Below are 22,418 nucleotides of genomic sequence, written 5' to 3' on the forward strand. Positions count from 1 at the left end.
ACAGTGTGATGCAGGGTTGTGTGCAGCTCAATGATGTTTATGGTTTAGCAGGAAATGTGTGTTGCTAGATCTATTTGAGTCAGTGCTGCTATGTATTGGCCAGTTCTGCATATTTTCTGTTTAGTTCTAGTAAACACTTTATAACAACCACTCCATGAGGCCCAGCTAATGGTATGAGGAGAGAGTGTGAAAGTGGCCATCATCCCCCACTGTTCCTGTGTTCCTGTGAACCCCTCTACCTTTTTCACACACACACACACACACACACACACACCATTCCATTGTCAGTGTCAGTAATGGAGGGCAGTCCATCCAGTGTGTCTACGTGTAGCGGGAGGATCCCCTTGGGTCCCATTGCCCAGGTCAGGGGGATTTCTGGCACGGATCCAGCTGCGTTTGAAGAGAGTTCATAGTATTGACAGTCACACTAGTGTTGGCAGACAACTGCGCCATATTCCAAAACGGTTGCAATTCTGTGCCCTCGTCTGCTTAACCTTTGACTCTGCCTGCCTCTGTGTTTATCTTGTCTGTTTTGTTTATTGTATTGACTGCCAGATTCTCCGCATCTTTTTTCTATCTTCTCTGCCCCTCACATCTCTGTCTGAGTCTTTCTCTCCCTTCTCTCTCTCCCCTATATTCTCTACCTATCAGTCTCAACACACACACACACACACACACACACACACACACACACACAGAGAGAGAGAGAGAGAGAGAGAGAGAGAGAGAGAGAGAGAGAGAGAGAGAGAGTGTGTTTGCTTGTTATCGAAAGAGAAACTGGAGACACTTTGAAAATGACCACGGCCAGTGTCCCTGTCTGTTCTATGTCCTCTCTCTCCCCTCACAGGTGTCCCTGTCTGTCCTATCTCTTCTCTCTCCCCTCACAGGTGTCCCTGTCTGTCCTATCTCCTCTCTCTCCCCTCACAGATGTCCCTGTCTGTCCTATCTCCTCTCACAGGTGTCCCTGTCTGTCCTATGTCCTCTCTCTCTCCTCACAGGTGTCCCTGTCTGTCCTATCTCCTCTCTCTCCCCTCACAGATGTCCCTGTCTGTCCTATCTCCTCTCTCTCCCCTCACAGGTGTCCCTGTCTGTCCTATCTCCTCTCTCTCCCCTCACAGGTGTCCCTGTCTGTCCTATCTCCTCTCTCTCTCCCTCACAGGTGTCCCTGTCTGTCCTATGTCCTCTCTCTCCCCTCACAGGTGTCCCTGTCTGTCCTGTCTCCTCTCTCTCCCTTCCAGTGTCCCTTCTGTCCTATCTCCTCTCTCTCCCCTCACAGGTGTCCCTGTCTGTCCTATGTCCTCTCTCTCCCCTCACAGGTGTCCCTGTCTGTCCTATCTCCTCTCTCTCCCCTCACAGGTGTCCCTGTCTGTCCTATGTCCTCTCTCTCCCTCACTGTCCTGTCTGCCTAGCTCATTTCTCCTGTCCTGTCTGTCCTATCTCTCTCTCCCCTCACATACCCTGCGCAACGACAGGAAGTTGGTATGCTTTCGTTCAATGGATCCTGTGTCTTGATAGTACAGTATTGTCTTGTCCTGTTCTATTCCCTCATGGGCCAAGTAATGAGTCTCCAGTTATCTGTTGTACCTAGCTCTTCCACGCCCGTCGTCAACTCCTCATCTTTCGTTTGTTTCTATTCCCTCCCTACAGGTGTCCTGTTGCGCGTGTCTGATATCAATACCTGTCTTTTCTCCTCTTTTTAGTGTCGTGTGCACATGTCTCTTTTCGGTGTGGATCATTCCGTACCCACAGGGTTGTTGTGTGCAAAGTCCTCTCTTTCTTTTTGTTGGTTGTCCTATGTCCTTTGTCCATCAATACCGTCTGTCCTATCTTGTTGTCCTCACCAGTGTCTGTCCTATCTCCCCTCCTACAGGATCTGTCTGTCACTCTGTTCCTGCCCCACAGGTGGATCCTTTCACTGATTGTCCTCCCCTGCAGAGGGTCTTTCCTGTCTCTCCTCTCCCCATCAGTGATGGTCTGTTCCTATGATGTCCTCTACCCCATGCAGTGTGTCACACTGTATGTCCTAGTCCCTCATGTCAGGTATTCCTGATGCTATCTCCTCCCCATCAGTGTGTGTCTGTCATTGATCATGTCCTCCCCATGCAGTGCTGATCATGTCATGATGCTTCCTCACTCCCAAGCATCAGTATTTCCTGTGATGTCCTAGTCCCTATTACTCAAGATCAAGGAACGGTGAGAGGATGATGGGAGATTCATTTAAGGTGTGTTTGAAGTAGTAATGGACAATTATAGTATGTTTATGGAGCTGATGGGCATTTAATGAGTCAGTCTGTTGGAAACGTAGCTTAGGGGGCATCACTTTGGTTTGATTCCAGTAATGATAGAGTCAACGGGTTGGGACGAGTGTAGTATCAATACCGACTGAGGGGTGACAATGTTGGTGTGACAACGACACAGTGTGTTGGTATGGAACGACACGAAACATCTTTCTGTTTGTGACAGAGAGTGAACGTGTGATGTTGGTAATGAATACCGTCACTGTAGGATGACGATTAGTGTGCGTGATGGGAACATCAGAATGATTGTCTGCACAGCAGGGATGGATATTTATGATAGTCAGACGATGAGTGATTGGATGGAATCATTCAGATGATCTATGGAACATGACAGAAGGAATACATGATGTATGACAGACATGAAGTGATGGATATTTATGACAGTCAGCAATGACAGTTGGATGGGAAAACAGATGATGCTAGTCATGGATGGTAAAGGAACATTACAGGTGATGTACGATGATGGGTATGTACAGAGATGTATGGAGTGATTGGTGGACAGCATAAAGGTGGATGTCGTGGAACGACTGGGAGAAGGTATGATTGGTATAACGTACCCAACCCAGGGATTGGGATGATTAGTATGAAACAGACAGAAGGAAGGATGACGATGATTGGTATGGAACAGACAGAAGGATGACGATGATTGGTATGGAACAGACAGAAGGATGACGATGACTGGTATGGAACAGACAGAAGGATGACGATGATTGGTATGGAACAGACAGAAGGATGACGATGACTGGTATGGAACAGACAGAAGGAAGGATGACGATGATTGGTATGGAACAGACAGAAGGAAGGATGACGATGATTGGTATGGAACAGACAGAAGGATGACGATGATTGGTATGGAACAGACAGAAGGATGACGATGATTGGTATGGAACAGACAGAAGGATGATTGGTATGGAACAGACAGAAGGATGACGATGATTGGTATGGAACAGACAGAAGGATGACGATGATTGGTATGGAACAGACAGAAAGATGATTGGTATGGAACAGACAGAAGGATGACGATGATTGGTATGGAACAGACAGAAAGATGATTGGTATGGAACAGACAGAAGGATGACGGTAACAGGCAGACAGACAATGTATATATGATAGACAAACAATGTGTATATGATCATATATTCCATACATACATCGTCTTTCTGCCTATCACCTGTCTGTCACGAGTCCAATAAGAGAGAGAGATAGATATAGAAAGAGACACAGAGAGAGACAGAGAGACAGAGACAGAAAAACAGACAGACAAGAGAGAGACAGACAAACAGACAGACAAGAAAACTGCTCGTTTGTATGTGCACAGGGAGTTCCTTAGGAATGCACTTGAAAATGCAAAACTTGTTTTGAACATATCAATGCGGGTGCGTGGAAAAATGTATTTGTTCGTATTTGTTCGTATTTGAGCCGTATTGGCATGAGGCTCGGGTAAGCAAATATAGATATTGTAGTGTCAAGTTATTGTGCACTTTATACACAAGTAACGCTTTGTTGAATACTGTTTTTGCAATGGAAGGATGTTTAATCTGGCTTGTTTTTCAAAAGCTGACAATGAAGGATCTGGTAAAATTATTTTGGCTGTTCTCTTGTGTAGGGAATTTAGCTTTTTAAGATGAAACATCTGCAGCACAGCTCCAGACTACTACATCTGCGTAATTAATGTGAGAAAGACAGTGAGCGTGGAAGAACATTTTACGAGCATCACTGTCTATGTAAGGCTTGAGCTGATTATTGAGTAAAAAAAAAAGACTGTGTGCCAACCTTTTGCAGATAGAGTTAATGTGTGATTGCCATTTCAGTTCATCATCTATTATGACTCCCAAGACACGGTGCTCGCGACTTGTTCAACGGAGTTGTCATCGACATTCAAAGTGAGGACAAGTGGACTTTTAAAGAATTATTTTTTATTTATTTATTTATTTATTTATCATTTTTTATTTATTTATTTATTTATTTTTTTAGAGAGAGAGAGAGAGAGAGAGAAACAGAGACAGAGAGAAGGGGGAAGGGGAGAATGAGAGACAGAGACAGAGACAGAAACAGAGAAGTGGATACAGACGGGCAGACAGAGAAACGGGGTGGAGAGAGGGCGACCGGACCGTAATGGTTGATTCCACTGGTGTGTGGACACGTTCATTGCTGCACTGACAGTCTGTCTGTTCTGGATGGGACGCTTCGGACATTACTGACCGTGGTGTGTGTGTGTGTGTGTGCGTGTGTGGAGGGGGGTGGGGGTGAAAATGTCACCCTTTTTTTCTGGCTGGCTTTGATCTGTAGTGCGTGTGTTTGTCACATGCCGTTTGCCACCTCATGTTGTTTGGATCCTTGTACACACGGCAACTTCACAACAGTTGTATGTCTCAGTGACAGCAAAGCGAGTCTGATATTGTGAACAGCGCTAACGTGGAAAACTCCCAGGCACCCCCACTCCCCCGCCCCCGGGCAAAGGCATGGTGGGTGGGGGAGGTGAGGGGGGGATGGCGGTCAGTGTTGGGAGCAGTGCGGAGTGAGGGGGTGTGCGACGTGTTTCCAACTGTTGACGGAACCCTTCATCGCCGCTGTTTGATGAGATAAACACTGGCCCTGACTGGTGTCAGCAAGATCCAATCAACATCGTAACCATTCACTCATTAGCAATATCCAGCCAACCTCGAAACCAGTCACCCATTAGCAATATCCAGCCAACCTCGAAACCAGTCACCCATTAGCAATATCCAGCCAACTTCCCACCAGTCACCCATTAGCAATATCCAGCCAACCTTGAAACCAGTCACCAATTAGCAATATCCAGCCAACTTCCCACCAGTCACCCATTAGCAATATCCAGCCAACCTTCCAACCAGTCACCTGTTAGCAATATCTAAGCAACCTCGTCTTTTAAAGCTGTGGTGAGGCAGGAAATACTACCCTCGGACTCCCAGTAGGATCAGCTTGTAAACCATCACCGTTACAAAATGGTCGGCGCCATCTACAGCCAATACACGCTCCCTTCGAGACGAGGGGGAATGGGACTTTGGCGGACACTGTACAGACGCGGAAATAGCCAGTGGATGGCCCCCGCTGCAGCCGTCACCCGCCTGAAATGTTTCCTGACGTCATAGAAGGAATCAGACTTCCCCCAACTTCCCAAAGCCGCCTCAGCAGTCAGAGGAAAGTTTGATTCAGCAGTCAAAGGAAAGTTTGATTCAGCAGTCAGAGGAAAGTTCCAGATTCAGCAGCCTGTAAGGCCGGAGCCAAAGGTGGTGGCGGCAGGACTGTCTCTTTCCGAGGGTCCGCCCAGTGCTAAGTGGCAGCGGCATTAAGTTCTAGCCTTACGTCTCTTCCCAATTCATCTGGGCCAGGGGAGGTAATATCTCCACAATTTAAATGGAGTGTCCATGGCTCAGCCATTGGGAAAAGATTGTTGTGGCGTATGTGCTGCAGCCCTGATCCCTGCACTGCCCTACTTCACCTTTCAGTCATTATGTGGCTTCTGACAAACTGTGTGTGTGCTATTGGAGATGTTATTCCCACCCCTTCTGTCCATCCAATTACAGGCCAGACAACCATCTTTCTCTCTTGACATCTCCATCTCCTTCACAAAAAGCCCTGTGTGTTGGACAGACCCACAGCATGAGATGTGCACATCAACACCAAGGCTCACCCTGCCGCCATCCCATCCAATGACCAGTGTGATTTACACAAACTGTAAGGATTCAACATGCTCACAGTAGGAAGCAATGGTATTTTTACTTGAAGACGTCTCTTGGTGCTGCTGGGTTCTTGTACGTGCGTGATGTACGCTGCACAGGAGACCGAGGTTAATCGTCTCACCCGAAAGACCGGGCATTAACCGTCTATGAATTAACCCTTTGACTGCTACTGACGTGATGCTCGTTATTGAAGACTGTCATCTCACTGGGACAAATTTTGGGTCACAGCACGTCGGTCAAAATTTTGTTATCGGACTGTATTACCACTGTCCAGTAAAATATAGTACACCGCTTAAACTATGCAAGAAGTTGTTCAATCAATTCAAAGTCAAGCCACACTGATTTAATTTCACCAAGGTTAAGGTGTCAAGGGGTTAACATCAATCACATTCATCACACCTTGCACTCTGTCACCATATCTCTCCAACGACAGTCTCCCTCCCTCCCTCTGTGACATCAATCTGTCACCACATCTCTCCAACCTCAGTCCCCCTCCCTCCCTCTATGACATCAATCTGTCACCACATCTCTCCAACCTCAGTCCCCCTCCCTCCCTCTATGACATCAATCTGTCACCACATCTCTCCAACGACAGTCTCCCTCCCTCCCTCTGTGACATCAATCTGTCACCACATCTCTCCAACGACAGTCTCCCTCCCTCAATGACATCAATCTGTCACCACATCTCTCTAACGACAGACTCCCTCCCTCTATGACATCAATCTGTCACCACATCTCTCCAATGACAGTCTCCCTCCCTCCCTCTATGACATCAATCTGTCACCACATCTCTCCAACCTCAGTCCCCCTCCCTCCCTCTATGACATCAATCTGTCACCACATCTCTCCAACCTCAGTCCCCCTCCCTCCCTCTATGACATCAATCTGTCACCACATCTCTCTAACGACAGACTCCCTCCCTCTATGACATCAATCTGTCACCACATCTCTCCAACCTCAGTCCCCCTCTCTCCCTCTATGACATCAATCTGTCACCACATCTCTCTAACGACAGACTCCCTCCCTCTATGACATCAATCTGTCACCACATCTCTCCAACGACAGTCTCCCTCCCTCTATGACATCAATCTGTCACCACATCTCTCCAACGACAGTTCCCCTCCCTCTATGACATCAATCTGTCACCACATCTCTCTAACGACAGACTCCCTCCCTCAATGACATCAATCTGTCACCACATCCCTCCAACGACAGACTCCCTCCCTCTATGACATCAATCTGTCACCACATCTCTCCAACGACAGACTCCCTCCCTCAATGACATCAATCTGTCACCACATCTCTCCTATGACAAATGTGTGTGTGTGTGTGTGTGTGTGTGTGTCTGTGCGTGCGTGCGTGCGTGCGTGCGTGCGTGTGTGTGTCTCTGTTTATGGTGAGGGAGGAGAGGAGTGGTGGGGGAGGGCATGGGGTAAGGGGGAAGGAGGGGTGGGTAGGGCATGGGTAGAGATAAGGGGGTGGGGCATCACGTGGTACAGGGTCACCACTTCACAGACACGTCTTGACAGAGATGTCCAAGCGCCTCGACAAACACTGCATGTATCTGTATCTCTCGGGCCTCACTGACTTCTGAATAAAACGTAAAGCACGTTGTTATCATGTCGTCTGAATGTATCCATGTTGGAATATCGTCATCAAGCACCTTCATCCACCCTCACAGTTTTCAATCTGGAGCCATTCAAGCTTTTCTCTCGGTAACTTCAGGTGTTTCATCGTCAGCAGGAGGACGCCTGGCCCTTTTTGAGGCACTGGGCCCGCTTCATCAAAGTTCTGTCTGGGGGGCGCTGGTAGTGGGGGAGGGGGGGGAGACTGCCGGGCTCTGGGGGGCGGGGGGGGGGACTTCCGGGCTCTGTCTGTGGGTGGGTGGTGGGTGAGGTGTTGGGATGAGCGTCGTGAGAACACTGTCACTAACAGCAATGGAGAAGGAGTAGCTAAAAACCAGAACATGGGAAAACAAAAGCCACAGGAACCCGATCTCTCCTACTGACGTCTTTTTGTTTCTTATTTTTTGTCGGGGAGGTGGAGTGAGGTAGGGATGGGGGTGTAGACAGACCGTGGATGGGGGTGGGGGTGTAGACAGACTGTGGATGGGGCTAGGGGTGTAGACAGACTGTGGATGGGGCTGGGGGTGTAGACAGACTGTGGATGGGGCTAGGGGTGTAGACAGACCGTGGATGGGGGTGGGGGTGTAGACAGACTGTGGATGGGGCTAGGGGTGTAGACAGACTGTGGATGGGGGTGTAGACAGACTGTGGATGGTGGTGGGGGTGTAGACCGACTGTGGATGATGGTGGGGGTGTAGACAGACTGTGGATGATGGTGGGGGTGTAGACAGACTGTGGATGGGGGTAGGGGTGTAGACAGACTGTGTATGGGGGTGTAGACAGACTGTGGATGGTAGTGGGGGTGTAGACAGACTGTGGATGGGGGTAGGGGTGTAGACAGACTGTGGATGGGGGTGTAGACAGACTGTGGATGGTAGTGGGGGTGTAGACAGACTGTGGATGGTAGTGGGGGTGTAGACAGACTGTGGATGGGGCTAGGGGTGTAGACAGACTGTGGATGGGGCTAGGGGTGTAGACAGACTGTGGATGGGGGTAGGGGTGTAGACAGACTGTGTATGGGGGTGTAGACAGACTGTGGATGGTAGTGGGGGTGTAGACAGACTGTGGATGATGGTGGGGGTGTAGACAGACTGTGGATGATGGTGGGGGTGTAGACAGACTGTGGATGGGGGTAGGGGTGTAGACAGACTGTGTATGGGGGTGTAGACAGACTGTGGATGGTAGTGGGGGTGTAGACAGACTGTGGATGATGGTGGGGGTGTAGACAGACTGTGGATGATGGTGGGGGTGTAGACAGACTGTGGATGGGGGTAGGGGTGTAGACAGACTGTGTATGGGGGTGTAGACAGACTGTGGATGGTAGTGGGGGTGTAGACAGACTGTGGATGGGGGTAGGGGTGTAGACAGACTGTGGATGGGGGTGTAGACAGACTGTGAATGGAAGTGGGGGTGTACAGACTGAGGATGGGGGTAGGGGTGTAGACAGACTGTGAATGGAAGTGGGGGTGTAGACTATGCATGGGGGGATGGGGGTGTAGACAGACTGTGGATGGGGGTGGGGGTGTAGACTGTGGATGGTGGTGGGGGTGTAGACAGACTGTGGATGGGGGTGTAGACAGACTGTGGATGGTAGTGGGGGTGTAGACAGACTGTGGATGGGGGTGGGGGTGTAGACTGTGGATGGTGGTGGGGGTGTAGACAGACTGTGGATGGGGGTGTAGACAGACTGTGGATGGTAGTGGGGGTGTAGACAGACTGTGGATGGGGGTGGGTGCAAACAGACTGTCGATGGGGGTAGGGGTGTAGACAGACTGTGAATGGGAGTGGGGGTGTAGACTATGCATGGGGGAATGGGGGTGTAGACAGACTGTGGATGGGGGTGGTCGGGGGGTAGACAGACTGTGGATGGGAGTGGGGGTGTAGACAGACTGTGTATGGGGGTGTAGACAGACTGTGGATGGTAGTGGGGGTGTAGACAGACTGTGGATGGGGGTAGGGGTGTAGACAGACTGTGGATGGGGGTGTAGACAGACTGTGGATGGTAGTGGGGGTGTAGACAGACTGTGGATGGTAGTGGGGGTGTAGACAGACTGTGGATGGTAGTGGGGGTGTAGACAGACTGTGGATGGGGCTAGGGGTGTAGACAGACTGTGGATGGGGCTAGGGGTGTAGACAGACTGTGGATGGGGGTAGGGGTGTAGACAGACTGTGTATGGGGGTGTAGACAGACTGTGGATGGTAGTGGGGGTGTAGACAGACTGTGGATGATGGTGGGGGTGTAGACAGACTGTGGATGATGGTGGGGGTGTAGACAGACTGTGGATGGGGGTAGGGGTGTAGACAGACTGTGTATGGGGGTGTAGACAGACTGTGGATGGTAGTGGGGGTGTAGACAGACTGTGGATGATGGTGGGGGTGTAGACAGACTGTGGATGATGGTGGGGGTGTAGACAGACTGTGGATGGGGGTAGGGGTGTAGACAGACTGTGTATGGGGGTGTAGACAGACTGTGGATGGTAGTGGGGGTGTAGACAGACTGTGGATGGGGGTAGGGGTGTAGACAGACTGTGGATGGGGGTGTAGACAGACTGTGAATGGAAGTGGGGGTGTACAGACTGAGGATGGGGGTAGGGGTGTAGACAGACTGTGAATGGAAGTGGGGGTGTAGACTATGCATGGGGGGATGGGGGTGTAGACAGACTGTGGATGGGGGTGGGGGTGTAGACTGTGGATGGTGGTGGGGGTGTAGACAGACTGTGGATGGGGGTGTAGACAGACTGTGGATGGTAGTGGGGGTGTAGACAGACTGTGGATGGGGGTGGGGGTGTAGACTGTGGATGGTGGTGGGGGTGTAGACAGACTGTGGATGGGGGTGTAGACAGACTGTGGATGGTAGTGGGGGTGTAGACAGACTGTGGATGGGGGTGGGTGCAAACAGACTGTCGATGGGGGGTAGGGGTGTAGACAGACTGTGAATGGGAGTGGGGGTGTAGACTATGCATGGGGGAATGGGGGTGTAGACAGACTGTGGATGGGGGTGGTCGGGGGGTAGACAGACTGTGGATGGGAGTGGGGGGTGTAGACAGACTGTGAATGGGAGTGGGGGTGTAGACTAAGCATGGGGGGATGGGGGTGTAGACAGACTATGGATGGGGGTGGTGGGGGTGTAGACAGACTGTGGATGGGAGTGGGGGTGTAGACAGACTGTGAATGGGAGTGGGGGTGTAGACTATGCATGGGGGGATGGGGGTGTAGACAGACTATGGATGGGGGTGGTGGGGGTGTAGACAGACTATGGATGGGGGTGGTGGGGTGTAGACAGACTATGGATGGGGGTGGGGGTGTAGACAGACCGTGGATGTGGGTGGGGGTGGGGGTAGACAGACCGTGGAAGGGGGGGAGTCGTCTATGAAGCCTTGCCCGTGAATGGTAATGAGTCACGTGTTTGTACTCTGAGGGATGGGGACTGGGGGGAAAGCTCTTGTGTGTACATGTTATGAAACTATCACTGTCGGAACGAATAACTTTCTGTCTCTATCTCTGTCTGTCTGTCTCTCTGTCTACTGGATCGGGGATGGATGGGTGTATTGGGATGAGCGGCGTAAGAGTAGCAGTAGCAGTATCTACAAAATCATTATTGCTGAGTCGTTATCGTTATTGTTATTATCGTTCGCAATGCCTATAATCTTTATCCTTGAGTAATAATATTTTTGAATCTTGAATTCTGAATCTGTCCCAGTCTCAGTCTTTCTCACCCTCTCTCCCTTCCTCCCTCTCTCTCCCCCCCTTCACTCTCTACCCCCCTCCATCCTCTTTATTTTCCACCCCTCCATACTTTCCTCCCTCCTCCCCCTCCTGCCTCTTCCTCTCTCTCCCTCTCTCGACATATTCCAGGCTGAAGTATTTGACAGCAGCAACACATGAACAGAAAGGAGATATGCTGGCAAGATTCAGAATAAGAGCATTAGGTCCGAGTGCCCACAAAAGCTGCTTCATTACAGATGCATCAGTGGATAAGAACTGTCCCTTGAGCTCTGACGCAGACGAAGATGAAGAGCACTTTGTGTTCTCTTGCCTGGCATTCCTCGCTATTGGTGTAAACTGCGGGCTATGTTGTTGAACCGCATTGATGGAGACCAGTTATCAAACCAGCTGCAGAATGTTTTTCTTTAATCATCACGACTATCACTGTCTGACCGACAGACACACGAGACACACGAGACACACACACATACAGATCTCTAATATCCAGACACATTAACACATGGATGAACACACATTGATACACACAGGTAAACAAACGCATATAGACACACACATGTACACACACACACACACACACACACACACACACACACACACACACACTTACATAGACACACGCATATAGCTAGGCACAAACATAGACACACAGACAAACAGACACACGCATATATAGACAAACACTGACGCACACACAAACATATTGACAAAACTATACACGCATGCGTGCGCGCGCGCGCACACACACACACACACACACATACATACACACACACACATACACACACACACACACACACACACACATCCACGCACGCACTCACGCATACACACAATACAAATAAATGGACGAACAGGACAGAGACGGGAAGAGATACAAATAGAGAGGGGGGGGGGGGGGTAGGGAGAGACAGGGGGGATGGAGAGAGAGAGAGAGGGGGGGGGGAGGGTAAAAGAAACAAAGAGTTATAAACAAATAAGCAAGCAAGCGAACACATCAACACAAACATACACAAACACATCAACACACATACCAACGCAAACACACACAATCACAGCCCAACATAAACACACACCAACAAAACCTCACATTACACACACACACACACACACACACACACACACACACACACACACACACACACACACACACACACACACACACACACACACACATCACAAGCAGCTACACAGAGTAAATAAGTTTGAGCGCGTTGGGTTACGCTGCTGGTTAGGCATATGCCTAGCAGACGTAGTGTAGAGTATATGGATTAGTCCGAAAGCAGTGACGCCTCCTGAGCCGATCTGAACAAAACTCCATTATAAATAATGATACGGCAGGTCAGTCAACAGCAGTCTCCTCCCCCCAAAAGATACGGCAGGTCAGTCAACAGCAGTCTCCCCCCCACCCCCCCAACAATCACACGGCAGGTCAATCAACAACAGCCCCCCCCCCCCACCCCTAAACAATCACACGGCAGGTCAATCAACAACAGCCCCCACCCCCCACCCCCACCCCTAAACAATCACACGGCAGGTCAATCAACAACAGTCTCCCCCCACCTCCACCCCTAAACAATCACACGGCAGGTCAATCAACAACAGTCCACCCACCCCCCACCCCACCCTAAACAATCACACGGCAGGTCAATCAACAACAGTCTTCCCCCCCACCCCCACAACCCCACCCCTAAACAATCACACGGCAGGTCAATCAACAACAGTGCCCCCCACCCCTCCCCTAAACAATCACACGGCATGTCAATCACCAACAGTCCCCTCCCCCCACCCCCGCCCCTAAACAATCACACGGCAGATCAATCAACAACAGTCTTCCCCCTACCCCCCCACCCCCACCCCTATACAATCACACGGCAGGTCAATCAACAACAGTCTCCCCCCCCACACACACACCCCTAAACAATCACACGGCATGTCAATCAACAACATCCCCCCAACCCCACCCCTAAACAATCACACGGCAGGTCAATCAGAAACAGTCACACTCAAACAGACAGCCGGTCACATTCGCAGGTCGCAGCAAAGTCGGTCATAGTCAGATGTGTAGTAGTGGTAGTAGTAGTAGTAGTAGTAGTAGTAGTAGGCTATCACAAACAGTCACAGATCGTAGCAAAGTCTATGTAGTGGTCTATCACAGTCACACATAGTAGCAGACATATTCCACGTACATGTACCACACAGCAGGACCACACAGCAGGACCTCATGTACATGTACCCCACAGCAGGACCACACAGCAGGACCTCATGTACATGTACCCCACAGCAGGACCTCATGTACATGTACCGCACAGCAGGACCTCATGTACATGTACCCCACAGCAGGACCACACAGCAGGACCTCATGTACATGTACCCCACAGCAGGACCTCATGTACATGTACCACACAGCAGGACCTCAAATACATGTACCACACAGCAGGACGACACAGCAGGACCTCACGTACATGAATCACACAGCAGGACCTCATGAGCTCATCACAAACACAACTGACTGAAGTGACCACAAAGGGCTCCACACGGCAGCACAAGATCATCACAGCCCGGTATCTGAAGTGGTCATCACAAACACAACTGACTGAAGTGACCACAAAGGGCTCCACACGGCAGCACAAGATCATCACAGCCCGGTATCTGAAGTGGTCATCACAAACACAACTGACTGAAGTGACCACAAAGGGCTCCACACGGCAGCACAAGATCATCACAGCCCGGTATCTGAAGTGGTCATCACAAACACAACTGACTGAAGTGACCACAAAGGGCTCCACACGGCAGCACAAGATCATCACAGCCCGGTATCTGAAGTGGTCATCACAAACACAACTGACTGAAGTGACCACAAAGAGCTCCACACGGCAGCACAAGATCATCACAGCCCGGTATCTGAAGTGGTCATCACAAACACAACTGACTGAAGTGACCACAAAGAGCTCCACACGGCAGCACAAGATCATCACAGCCCGGTATCTAAAGTGGACATCACAAACACACAGAAGTCATCACAGACATCAGAACACTTCACACACACACCCAATACAGAACAGGGTCTGAAGTGTTCAACACAAACACATAGAACAGAAGGCATCACACACAGCAGAAGAGCACACACACGGCACATGAAGTCATATTCACAGACACTGAAGTCATCACACACATTAAAAGACTACACACATTACACATGAAGTCCTTGTCACAGACACTGAAGTCATCACACATCAGAAGACTACACACATTGCACATGAAGTCATCACAGACACTGAAGTCATCACACATCAGAAGACTACACACATGGCACATGAAGTCATATTCACAGACACTGAAGTCATCACACACATCAGAAGAGTACACACATTGCACATGAAGTCATATTCACCAGGTCACCACAGATAGCAGAACAGTACACACACACACGGTTCCTGAAGTCACAATCACAGACACAAACATCAGCACACAGAAGACCACACACACACACACACACACACACACACACACACACACGGTACCTGAAGTCCTTGTCCACGTGCTTGAGGTCGAGGTGACCCTGGGCCGAGGACGGACTCTCCCCGGACACACCCTGCCTCTTGGAGCGGCTCTCCGCGGCCCCTGGCAGGTGAGCGTCCTCAGCGATGGTGGCGAGGATGTCGGGCTTCCCACTGCGCAGTGCCGTGTCTGTCACCTTCAGCTGGAGCACCGACTTTAGCTTGTCCACTTCCGCCGTCAACTTCCGGGCCTCTTTGGTGCGCTCCTGCAGGAGACGCTCCTTCTCCTGCAGGTCAGAGGTCAGCTGCTGGATCACATGGTTCTTGTCCCGCACCTGTCTGCGGAGGTCCGGGATCAGCGCCTTCAGCTTCGCCACGTCGTACGTCTCGCCCTCAATGCTGACCTGCAGCTGCCCGTGACTGGCGCCGTTCCCCATCTTGTTGCCGCCGCCGCTGCTGACTCGTGCAGGCACTTCTCCGGACGGGGAGCACGAGCCCGACTGTCCCGCCTTGCTGCTGCTGCTGTTGTCTGGAGAGCAGGGGGGCAGGCGGGCTGAGGTTGGGGCGGGTTGGGGCAGCTTGCTGTGACTACTGTGCTGGTGGGAACGCTTGTCTGGACTGAAGCCCTTGTCAGGAGGTGGAGGCATTTTCCACCAACGGGCGGGCGGAGCGTGCGGTTAGCGGCGCGCGGCGTGTGTGTTGTGTGTGTTGGCAGCGGGCATGAGGCACAGAGCCCCACCACCTCCACCACACAGCTTCCACCACACTGAGTGATGTTGTCCCTGCTGTCTCCCCCACTACCCACACCACACAGCTGTCTGGTGGTGGTGATGGTCCACTCAGCTGTTGGATCAATGGAAGCACACAGAGAGAGCAGCGTAAACCCCGTGCAGCATTCAACGCTTGTCGTTTACGTCACTTCAGGCTCCCGGCCACACTCCGCCTGAAAACAACAGAAATCAGAATGCCAGTTAGTCTGTGCTTTGGTGCATTTGCTTTATTATTATTTTTTTTTATTTTTTTTTATAAAGACATGGTGCAACGCTGCTGGTCAATATATTCAACCCCAAATGTCACATTCTCTTCAGCAGACTTCCCCAGCTCCCACTGACCCAGCTGAGTGTCATCCTTTCTGCTGACTTGTCTAACAGAAATAGAACAGAGCACGTGCATTGTGACTCAGCCCACAGTGCAGAGCACAAGTTTCGGTGGAAAGTTCGATTTTCACATTTTGTTTTCAACTCCATCAGTGGGAGACATGTATCGTCGTCGTCGTGTTCCCTGTTTCAGAAACAATTCTGTTGGCGTAAGCAAAAGAATTAAATAAGAGTCGAAAGAGAAATACTAAATGAACAAACTCCCAGATATTAAAAAAAGAAAGAAAAAAATCATAGATTTGTTTGTATAGATTGCGACGTCTCTCCCAGATATTTAAAAAAAAAAATCATAGATTTGTTTGTATAGATCGCGACGTCTCTTTGAGGAGCTGCTTGTGTTGTGAGATGTTCTTCGGTGCTATCAAGCTATCAACACGAGCCGTGTGTGTGTGTGTGTGTGTGTGTGTGTGTGTGTGTGTGTGAATATAATTTTTTTTTATATAGATGTATATATCCATTACAGCAGACTTTCATGAATGGACACTTCATTGATAGAAAAAAAGAATAAGCACATGAGGCTTTTTTAAAAAATCCTGCCTCCACAAGAGGGAAAAAACATGCAAAGTTGAAAAGGAATGCATGGAACTAAGAAGAAGAAGAAGAAGAATTGGATAAGGGGGGAAAGATGAATGAAAAAGAGAAAGAAAATAGTAGTGAATAACAGAAAAGTGAAAGCATAAAGAAAATGAAGACGAAGAGAAAGAAGAACGAGAAACGAAAGAAGAAGAGGAGCGGGAAGAAGTAATAGTTTGACGGAGAGCTGCAGACCACCGGAGGAGCGAAGAAGAGGAAGAGAGGAAGGGGGTAGGAGGAGTAAGAAGAGGAAGAGAGGAAGGGGGGTGGGAGGAGTGAGAAGAGGAAGACAGGAAGGGGGTGGGAGGAGCGAAGAAGAGGAAGAGAGGAAGGGGGGTTGGGAGGAGTCAGAAGAGGAAGAGAGGAAGGGGGTAGGAGGAGTAAGAATAGGAGGAGATGAAGGGGGGTGGGAGGAGTAAGAAGAGGAAGAGAGGAAGGGGGGTGGGAGGAGCGAAGAAGAGGAAGAGAGGAAGGGGGGTGGGAGGAGTAAGAAGAGGAAGAGAGGAAGGGGGTGGGAGGAGCGAAGAAGAGGAAGAGAGGAAAGGGGGTGGGAGGAGTAAGAAAAATTCAAATAGAAGAAAGAGGGTGAGGTAGAGGCGGAGGAAAGGAGGTGAGGAGTGGGGACGGTGGGGAGGGAGAGGGGGAAGGAGGAGGAGGACAGGGCGAGAAACAAAAAGAAGGGACATGAGGAGGACGACTAAAAGGAAGTGGAACCCAGTGAACTAGGCCTGATGTAGCTCCACTTGTGTCCGCCCAGTCCCCAGTGCCGGCATATTGATGGGGATGCTGAGAGAGGCGAGGTGACAGTCTTCCTTCCACTGGCAAGCCAAACGCTGGCTCCCAGCAGTTATCACCGTCCGTGAAGGGAGGGGAGGAGGGAATTGGGCTGAAGGACGGAGGGAGGGGCGACTCGATGGGTGTGCATGTTGAACAGAACATGAGTCACTGCACACTGTGACCACATCACCACTCACTGCACACTGTGACCACATCACCACTCACTGTGACCACATCATCAGTCACTGCACACTATGACCACATCACCGCACACTACGACCAGATCACCAGTTACTGCACACTGTGACCACATTATCACTCACTGCACACTATGACCACATGACGACTCACTGCACACTATGACCACATCACTAGTCACTATGACCACATCACTAGTCACTATGACCACATCACCAGTCACTGCACACTGTGACCACATCACCAGTCACTGCACACTGTGACTACATCACCACTCACTGCACACTATGACCACATCACCACTCAATGCACACTATGACCACATCACCAGTCACTGCACACTGTGACCACATCATCACTCACTGCACACTGTGACCACATCATCAGTCACTGCACACTATGACCACATCACCACTCACTGCACACTATGACCACATCACCACTCACTGCACACTATAACCTCATCACCACTCACTGCACACTATGACCACATCATCAGTCACTGCACACTATGACTATATCACCAGTCACTGCACAGCAGGACAAGGTCTCACTCATCAGCAGGGCAGGGGCTCACCGGGTGAATGGACTCTGGCTGAATGTTGACATCGGGTCTCTGTCGCTCCCAGTTGGACTCTGTGCTGCAGCAGTTCAGGGCGAGAGGCAGGACAGTTCAGGGTGAGAGGATAGAGGACGCGTTCTTGCGTTCTCTCTCTCTCTCTCTCTCTCTCCTCTCTCTCTCTCTCTTTCCCTCTCTCTCTGTCTCCCTCCCTCTCGCTATATATCTCTCTTTTTGCCTTACAATAGACCTTGTGATTTTCTTTACTTTGTTATTGCTGCGACTTTGATTCATGTATTCATGATGTTTTTGTTTGTTTTTATGTTACTAAACGATTGTTCTGAGGTGTCCCATGCCAAAAGGACTGTAATGTCAGCGGCATCAAAACATTTTTCAGTTTCAGTTTCACTCTCTCTCTCTCTCTCCCTCCCTCTCTCTCTCTTTCCCACACTTCTCATACTGATATTGTCGCTCTTGCAAAAGACTTACAAGAAAGTACTGATGAATTCGTTAGATTGACCGAACTAAACCACATGTCTCTTCACCACAAAAAACAAAATGCATGTTAATCACAACCAGACAAAAGAGGAAAAACACTATGCATAATTTTCCTTCCATCCAAATTAAAGGTGAACCTATTGAACAGGTCAGTGATCATAAAGTTCTGGGGATCATAATTGACAACAATATCACTTGGAATCCTCATATAAATTCCCTTTGCAAAAAGACAGCCCAGAAAACCCATCAACTGTCCAAAATCAAACATTTCCTTGACCTTCACTCACGGAAATTATTTTTTCAAGCACATATCCAGTCTACAACAGATTATGCATCAACACTGTAGGACTCCGCGAGTGCGAACACCATGAAGCCATTACAGAATCTTCATGAACGGGGGCTCAAGCAGCTGGTTCTCCTTGAAAAGACTTCCCTTTTAGACTCAGACCATAAACAAGCGATTATTCTCCCACTAAACCGTACATTAGAGTACAATAAAGGAATCATGATGCAAAAGATTATGACAGGTAATGCACCACCAACATTAATAAACATTTTTTTTTAATTCATTAAGGACGCCCCCCCCCCCCCGCCCCCCAAAAAAAGTCCATATCCCAGTCCCAAGAATTGACTTGTCCAAATCCAGTCTGGTTTACTCAGGCGCCACCCTATGGAACTCACTCCCAGAAACAATTAAACAACACCATTGTCCAACCACCTTCAAAAAACATTGCCTTTTCTTCCTTATACCATAATGTGCTATGTAAATCGTTCATTTTATTGATACTGTTTGTCAAATGTGTATGGTTGACTGAGAACCTCCATCACCCTCCATCCCCCATTCTGGTCTATAATGCGGTGTTGTGTGTGTTTGTTTCTTTCATTTTGTATATTTTTTTCCTGTGCATTTTACTAACACCATGCTTGTGCCTGTATATCATGTGTGTGTGTGTGTGTGTGTGTGTGTGTGTCTTAAAGATAATTTTATGGATTATTTTCCTTCTCATGTATTTCTACTAACACCATGCTTTAATCTTATTTAGTATTGTGTAGTGTAGATCCTATTCAGGGCGGGGACTGGATGTAAGAAGCACATGCTTATCTATTATCCTCGAAATAAAGAATTTGTCTTGTCTTGTCTTGTCTCCCTCTCTCCATCTCTCTCCCCCTCTGCCTCTCTCTCTCTTCCTCCCTCTCTCTATCTCTCTCTCTCCCTCGCCCTCTCTCTCCCCCTCTCTCTCTCTTCCTCCGCCCCCTCCCTCTCTCTCCCTCGCTCTCTCTCTCTCTGTATCCATTTCCCCCGATGATTGGTTAGCGACATCTTTCTGTACCTTCTCTCCCTCTCCCCCCCCCCCCCCTCTCTCTCTATTTCCATTTCCCCCAATGATTGGTTAGCGACATCTTCCTGTACCTTCTGTATCTGTGTTCTCTCTCTCTCTCTCTCTCTCTCTGTACCTTCTCTTTCCTGTCAAGGTTTCTCTCTGCGGTTTATTAACTGTCGTGTTTGCTGACTGTGGTGAGCGGTGTTCTGTGGAGTGCATCAATACTCGGTTTATTAACTGTCGTGTTTGCTGACTGTGGTGAGGGCTGTTCTGTGGAGTGCATCAATACTGTCTTGATCACTGTGTAGAAAACAGTTTCTGCGGATTCACATCGCCGAACTTCTCACCTTCAATACAGAGGGGTCAGCAGCACTGCCGTGTGTGAAGTTTCTGCCAAAGCCTGCCCAGTGCAAACAGAACCCACACTGACTGACTTATTTTGACCTTTCCTGTGTGTTATATTCAATACTGCTTGTTTGTGTTTCTTTACTATCAGGCAACAACTGAAATCAGACATTTGCTCAACTTACTCTCATTTTGAGTGAGCATCTCCCCTTTCATCTTTTGCAGTTTGTTTTTCTTTCAAACATATCGTTCTGTTAATACTCCTGATTATATATTATCATTTTACAGTCCATCATACTATGGCGACTACTGAGAAACAGTCTGATGGGATCAGGACTGATAAAGGGTTACGGCTTGGTCACTTAAATGTTTATCACTTATACAATAAGCTTCATGATATATGCATGCTACTTAATGATTCTCCTCCTATTGATATACTCGGGCTCAGCGAAACGCGCCTTGATTCCCGTTTCACCGACGAGGCCTTATCCATACCTAACTTTTACTTCATACGACGTGATGCAAATCACTATGGTGAAACAGGACTTAGAATATATATTCATCAAAATATTTCACGCTTTACAAAGAGACGACATGACTTGGAAACCAACAATGTGGAATGCATGTGATTACAGGTCAAACCTTCTAAGTCCCCCTCTCCTCGTAGGATTTCTATATAGAAATCCTTCAGCTAGATTCCCTTGGTATGATGACTTTGTACAAATGATGGACAATGTTTATAAACATAAACAAAATGTCATTCTGCTAGGAGATTTCAACATTAATCTATTCAAACCACAGCCTGCATGGAACTCAACTTCTACTCTCTTTGGTTTGCATCAACTCATTCACAATGCAACCAGAATCACGAAAACGTCATCCACACTACTCGACCATATTTTCATAAATAACAAAGATCTGGTATGCGATATCACCGTGTCCAACAAAAGCATCAGTGACCACTGTCCCGTTCTCTGTACATGGTCTTGTAAACTTCCTCGGAAACAAAGCAAGGGTCACACAACGATCCAATACCGCTCTTTCAAAAAATTCAGTTCCGCTGCATTTTTTCTGGATTTTAGCTTGGCACCCTTCCATAAAGTATTCATGACTGCGGATCCAGCGCAAGCATTAAAGGTATGGTATGAAACCTTTCTTGCAGTCGTTGACAGACATGCTTCTCTTCGGACGAGGAGAGTGAAACACCAAACACTTCCGAACTGGTTGACGCAAGATCTTATTAAAGCTATGGCATTTAGAGATGCATTAGATACTGCTGGGAAAGAGACTGAATACAAACAGCAAATACATAAAGTGAAAGATTTAGTTAAACAAAGTCAGATCATTTTGAAATACTTATCAGCAATAACAGAGACACGGCAACATTATGGCGTGTTGTTAATGAAATTACCGATAAGCATAAGAAGACAAATGCTGTCGCCACTGTGTGGACAACGGATACTCTCAACGACCATTTTTAAACATAGCTAAGTCAGCACCAACATTTGCAAACTACCTTCCTTCAGAATGTTACATTACTCCTCCGTCGCTACAAACAGTTTGTCAAGAGCGTCTTAAATCTAGTAATCCATTCGCTATCCCTCCACTTGCTGTTCATGAAGTTGGTTCATTAATCTCAAATCTAAAGAATATGAAAGCAATGGGTCCAGATAATTTAAATGCATCTGTTCTTAAACTTGCTTTGCCCTACATAGTAAACTCCCTTACATACATTTACAATTTCTGTATCGGACAGAACAACGTTCCACTGCCAAAGTCAAACGATATCACAGATCTCAACAACTTAAGACCGATATCCCTACTATCAGTAGTGTCCAAGCCTCTCGAAAAGCACGTCAACAAGCACCTTATGAAACATATGGAGCTATATAACCTTTTTCATCCATTTCAGTTTGGCTTTCGCCGTTATCACTCCTGTCACACAGCATTAACCAGGCTTTGTGATATGTGGTTATCTGCAGTCAATCAAAACAAGATCACTGGAACAGTTTTTTTTGTTTTGTTTTTTTAAGATTTAAAGAAGGCTTTTGATCTTGTGGATCACGGAATACTGATAAAAAAACAACAACTGACTGAGTATACTCAAAACCAGTCAACTGTTTCCTTTTACCGGTCTTAC

At 48.6% G+C, this 22,418-nt stretch overlaps 1 protein-coding gene across 2 annotated transcripts in view; it reads right to left on the bottom strand.

The window, feature by feature from the left end:
* Nucleotides 1-22,418, bottom strand: part of LOC143291680 (cGMP-dependent protein kinase 1-like) — a 207,260-nt gene that overhangs the window by 148,978 nt on the left and 35,864 nt on the right. For both annotated transcript variants that reach the window (XM_076601703.1, XM_076601695.1), the window contains exon 2: nt 14,874-15,792. In XM_076601703.1, coding sequence (XP_076457818.1) covers nt 14,874-15,496 — 623 coding nt within the window. In that variant the 5' untranslated portion in view covers nt 15,497-15,792. The remainder of the gene's footprint in view (nt 1-14,873; nt 15,793-22,418) is intronic.

The sequence above is a fragment of the Babylonia areolata genome, chromosome 1, assembly GCF_041734735.1.
Source record: "Babylonia areolata isolate BAREFJ2019XMU chromosome 1, ASM4173473v1, whole genome shotgun sequence".
NCBI classification, from domain to species: Eukaryota; Metazoa; Mollusca; class Gastropoda; order Neogastropoda; family Buccinidae; genus Babylonia; species Babylonia areolata.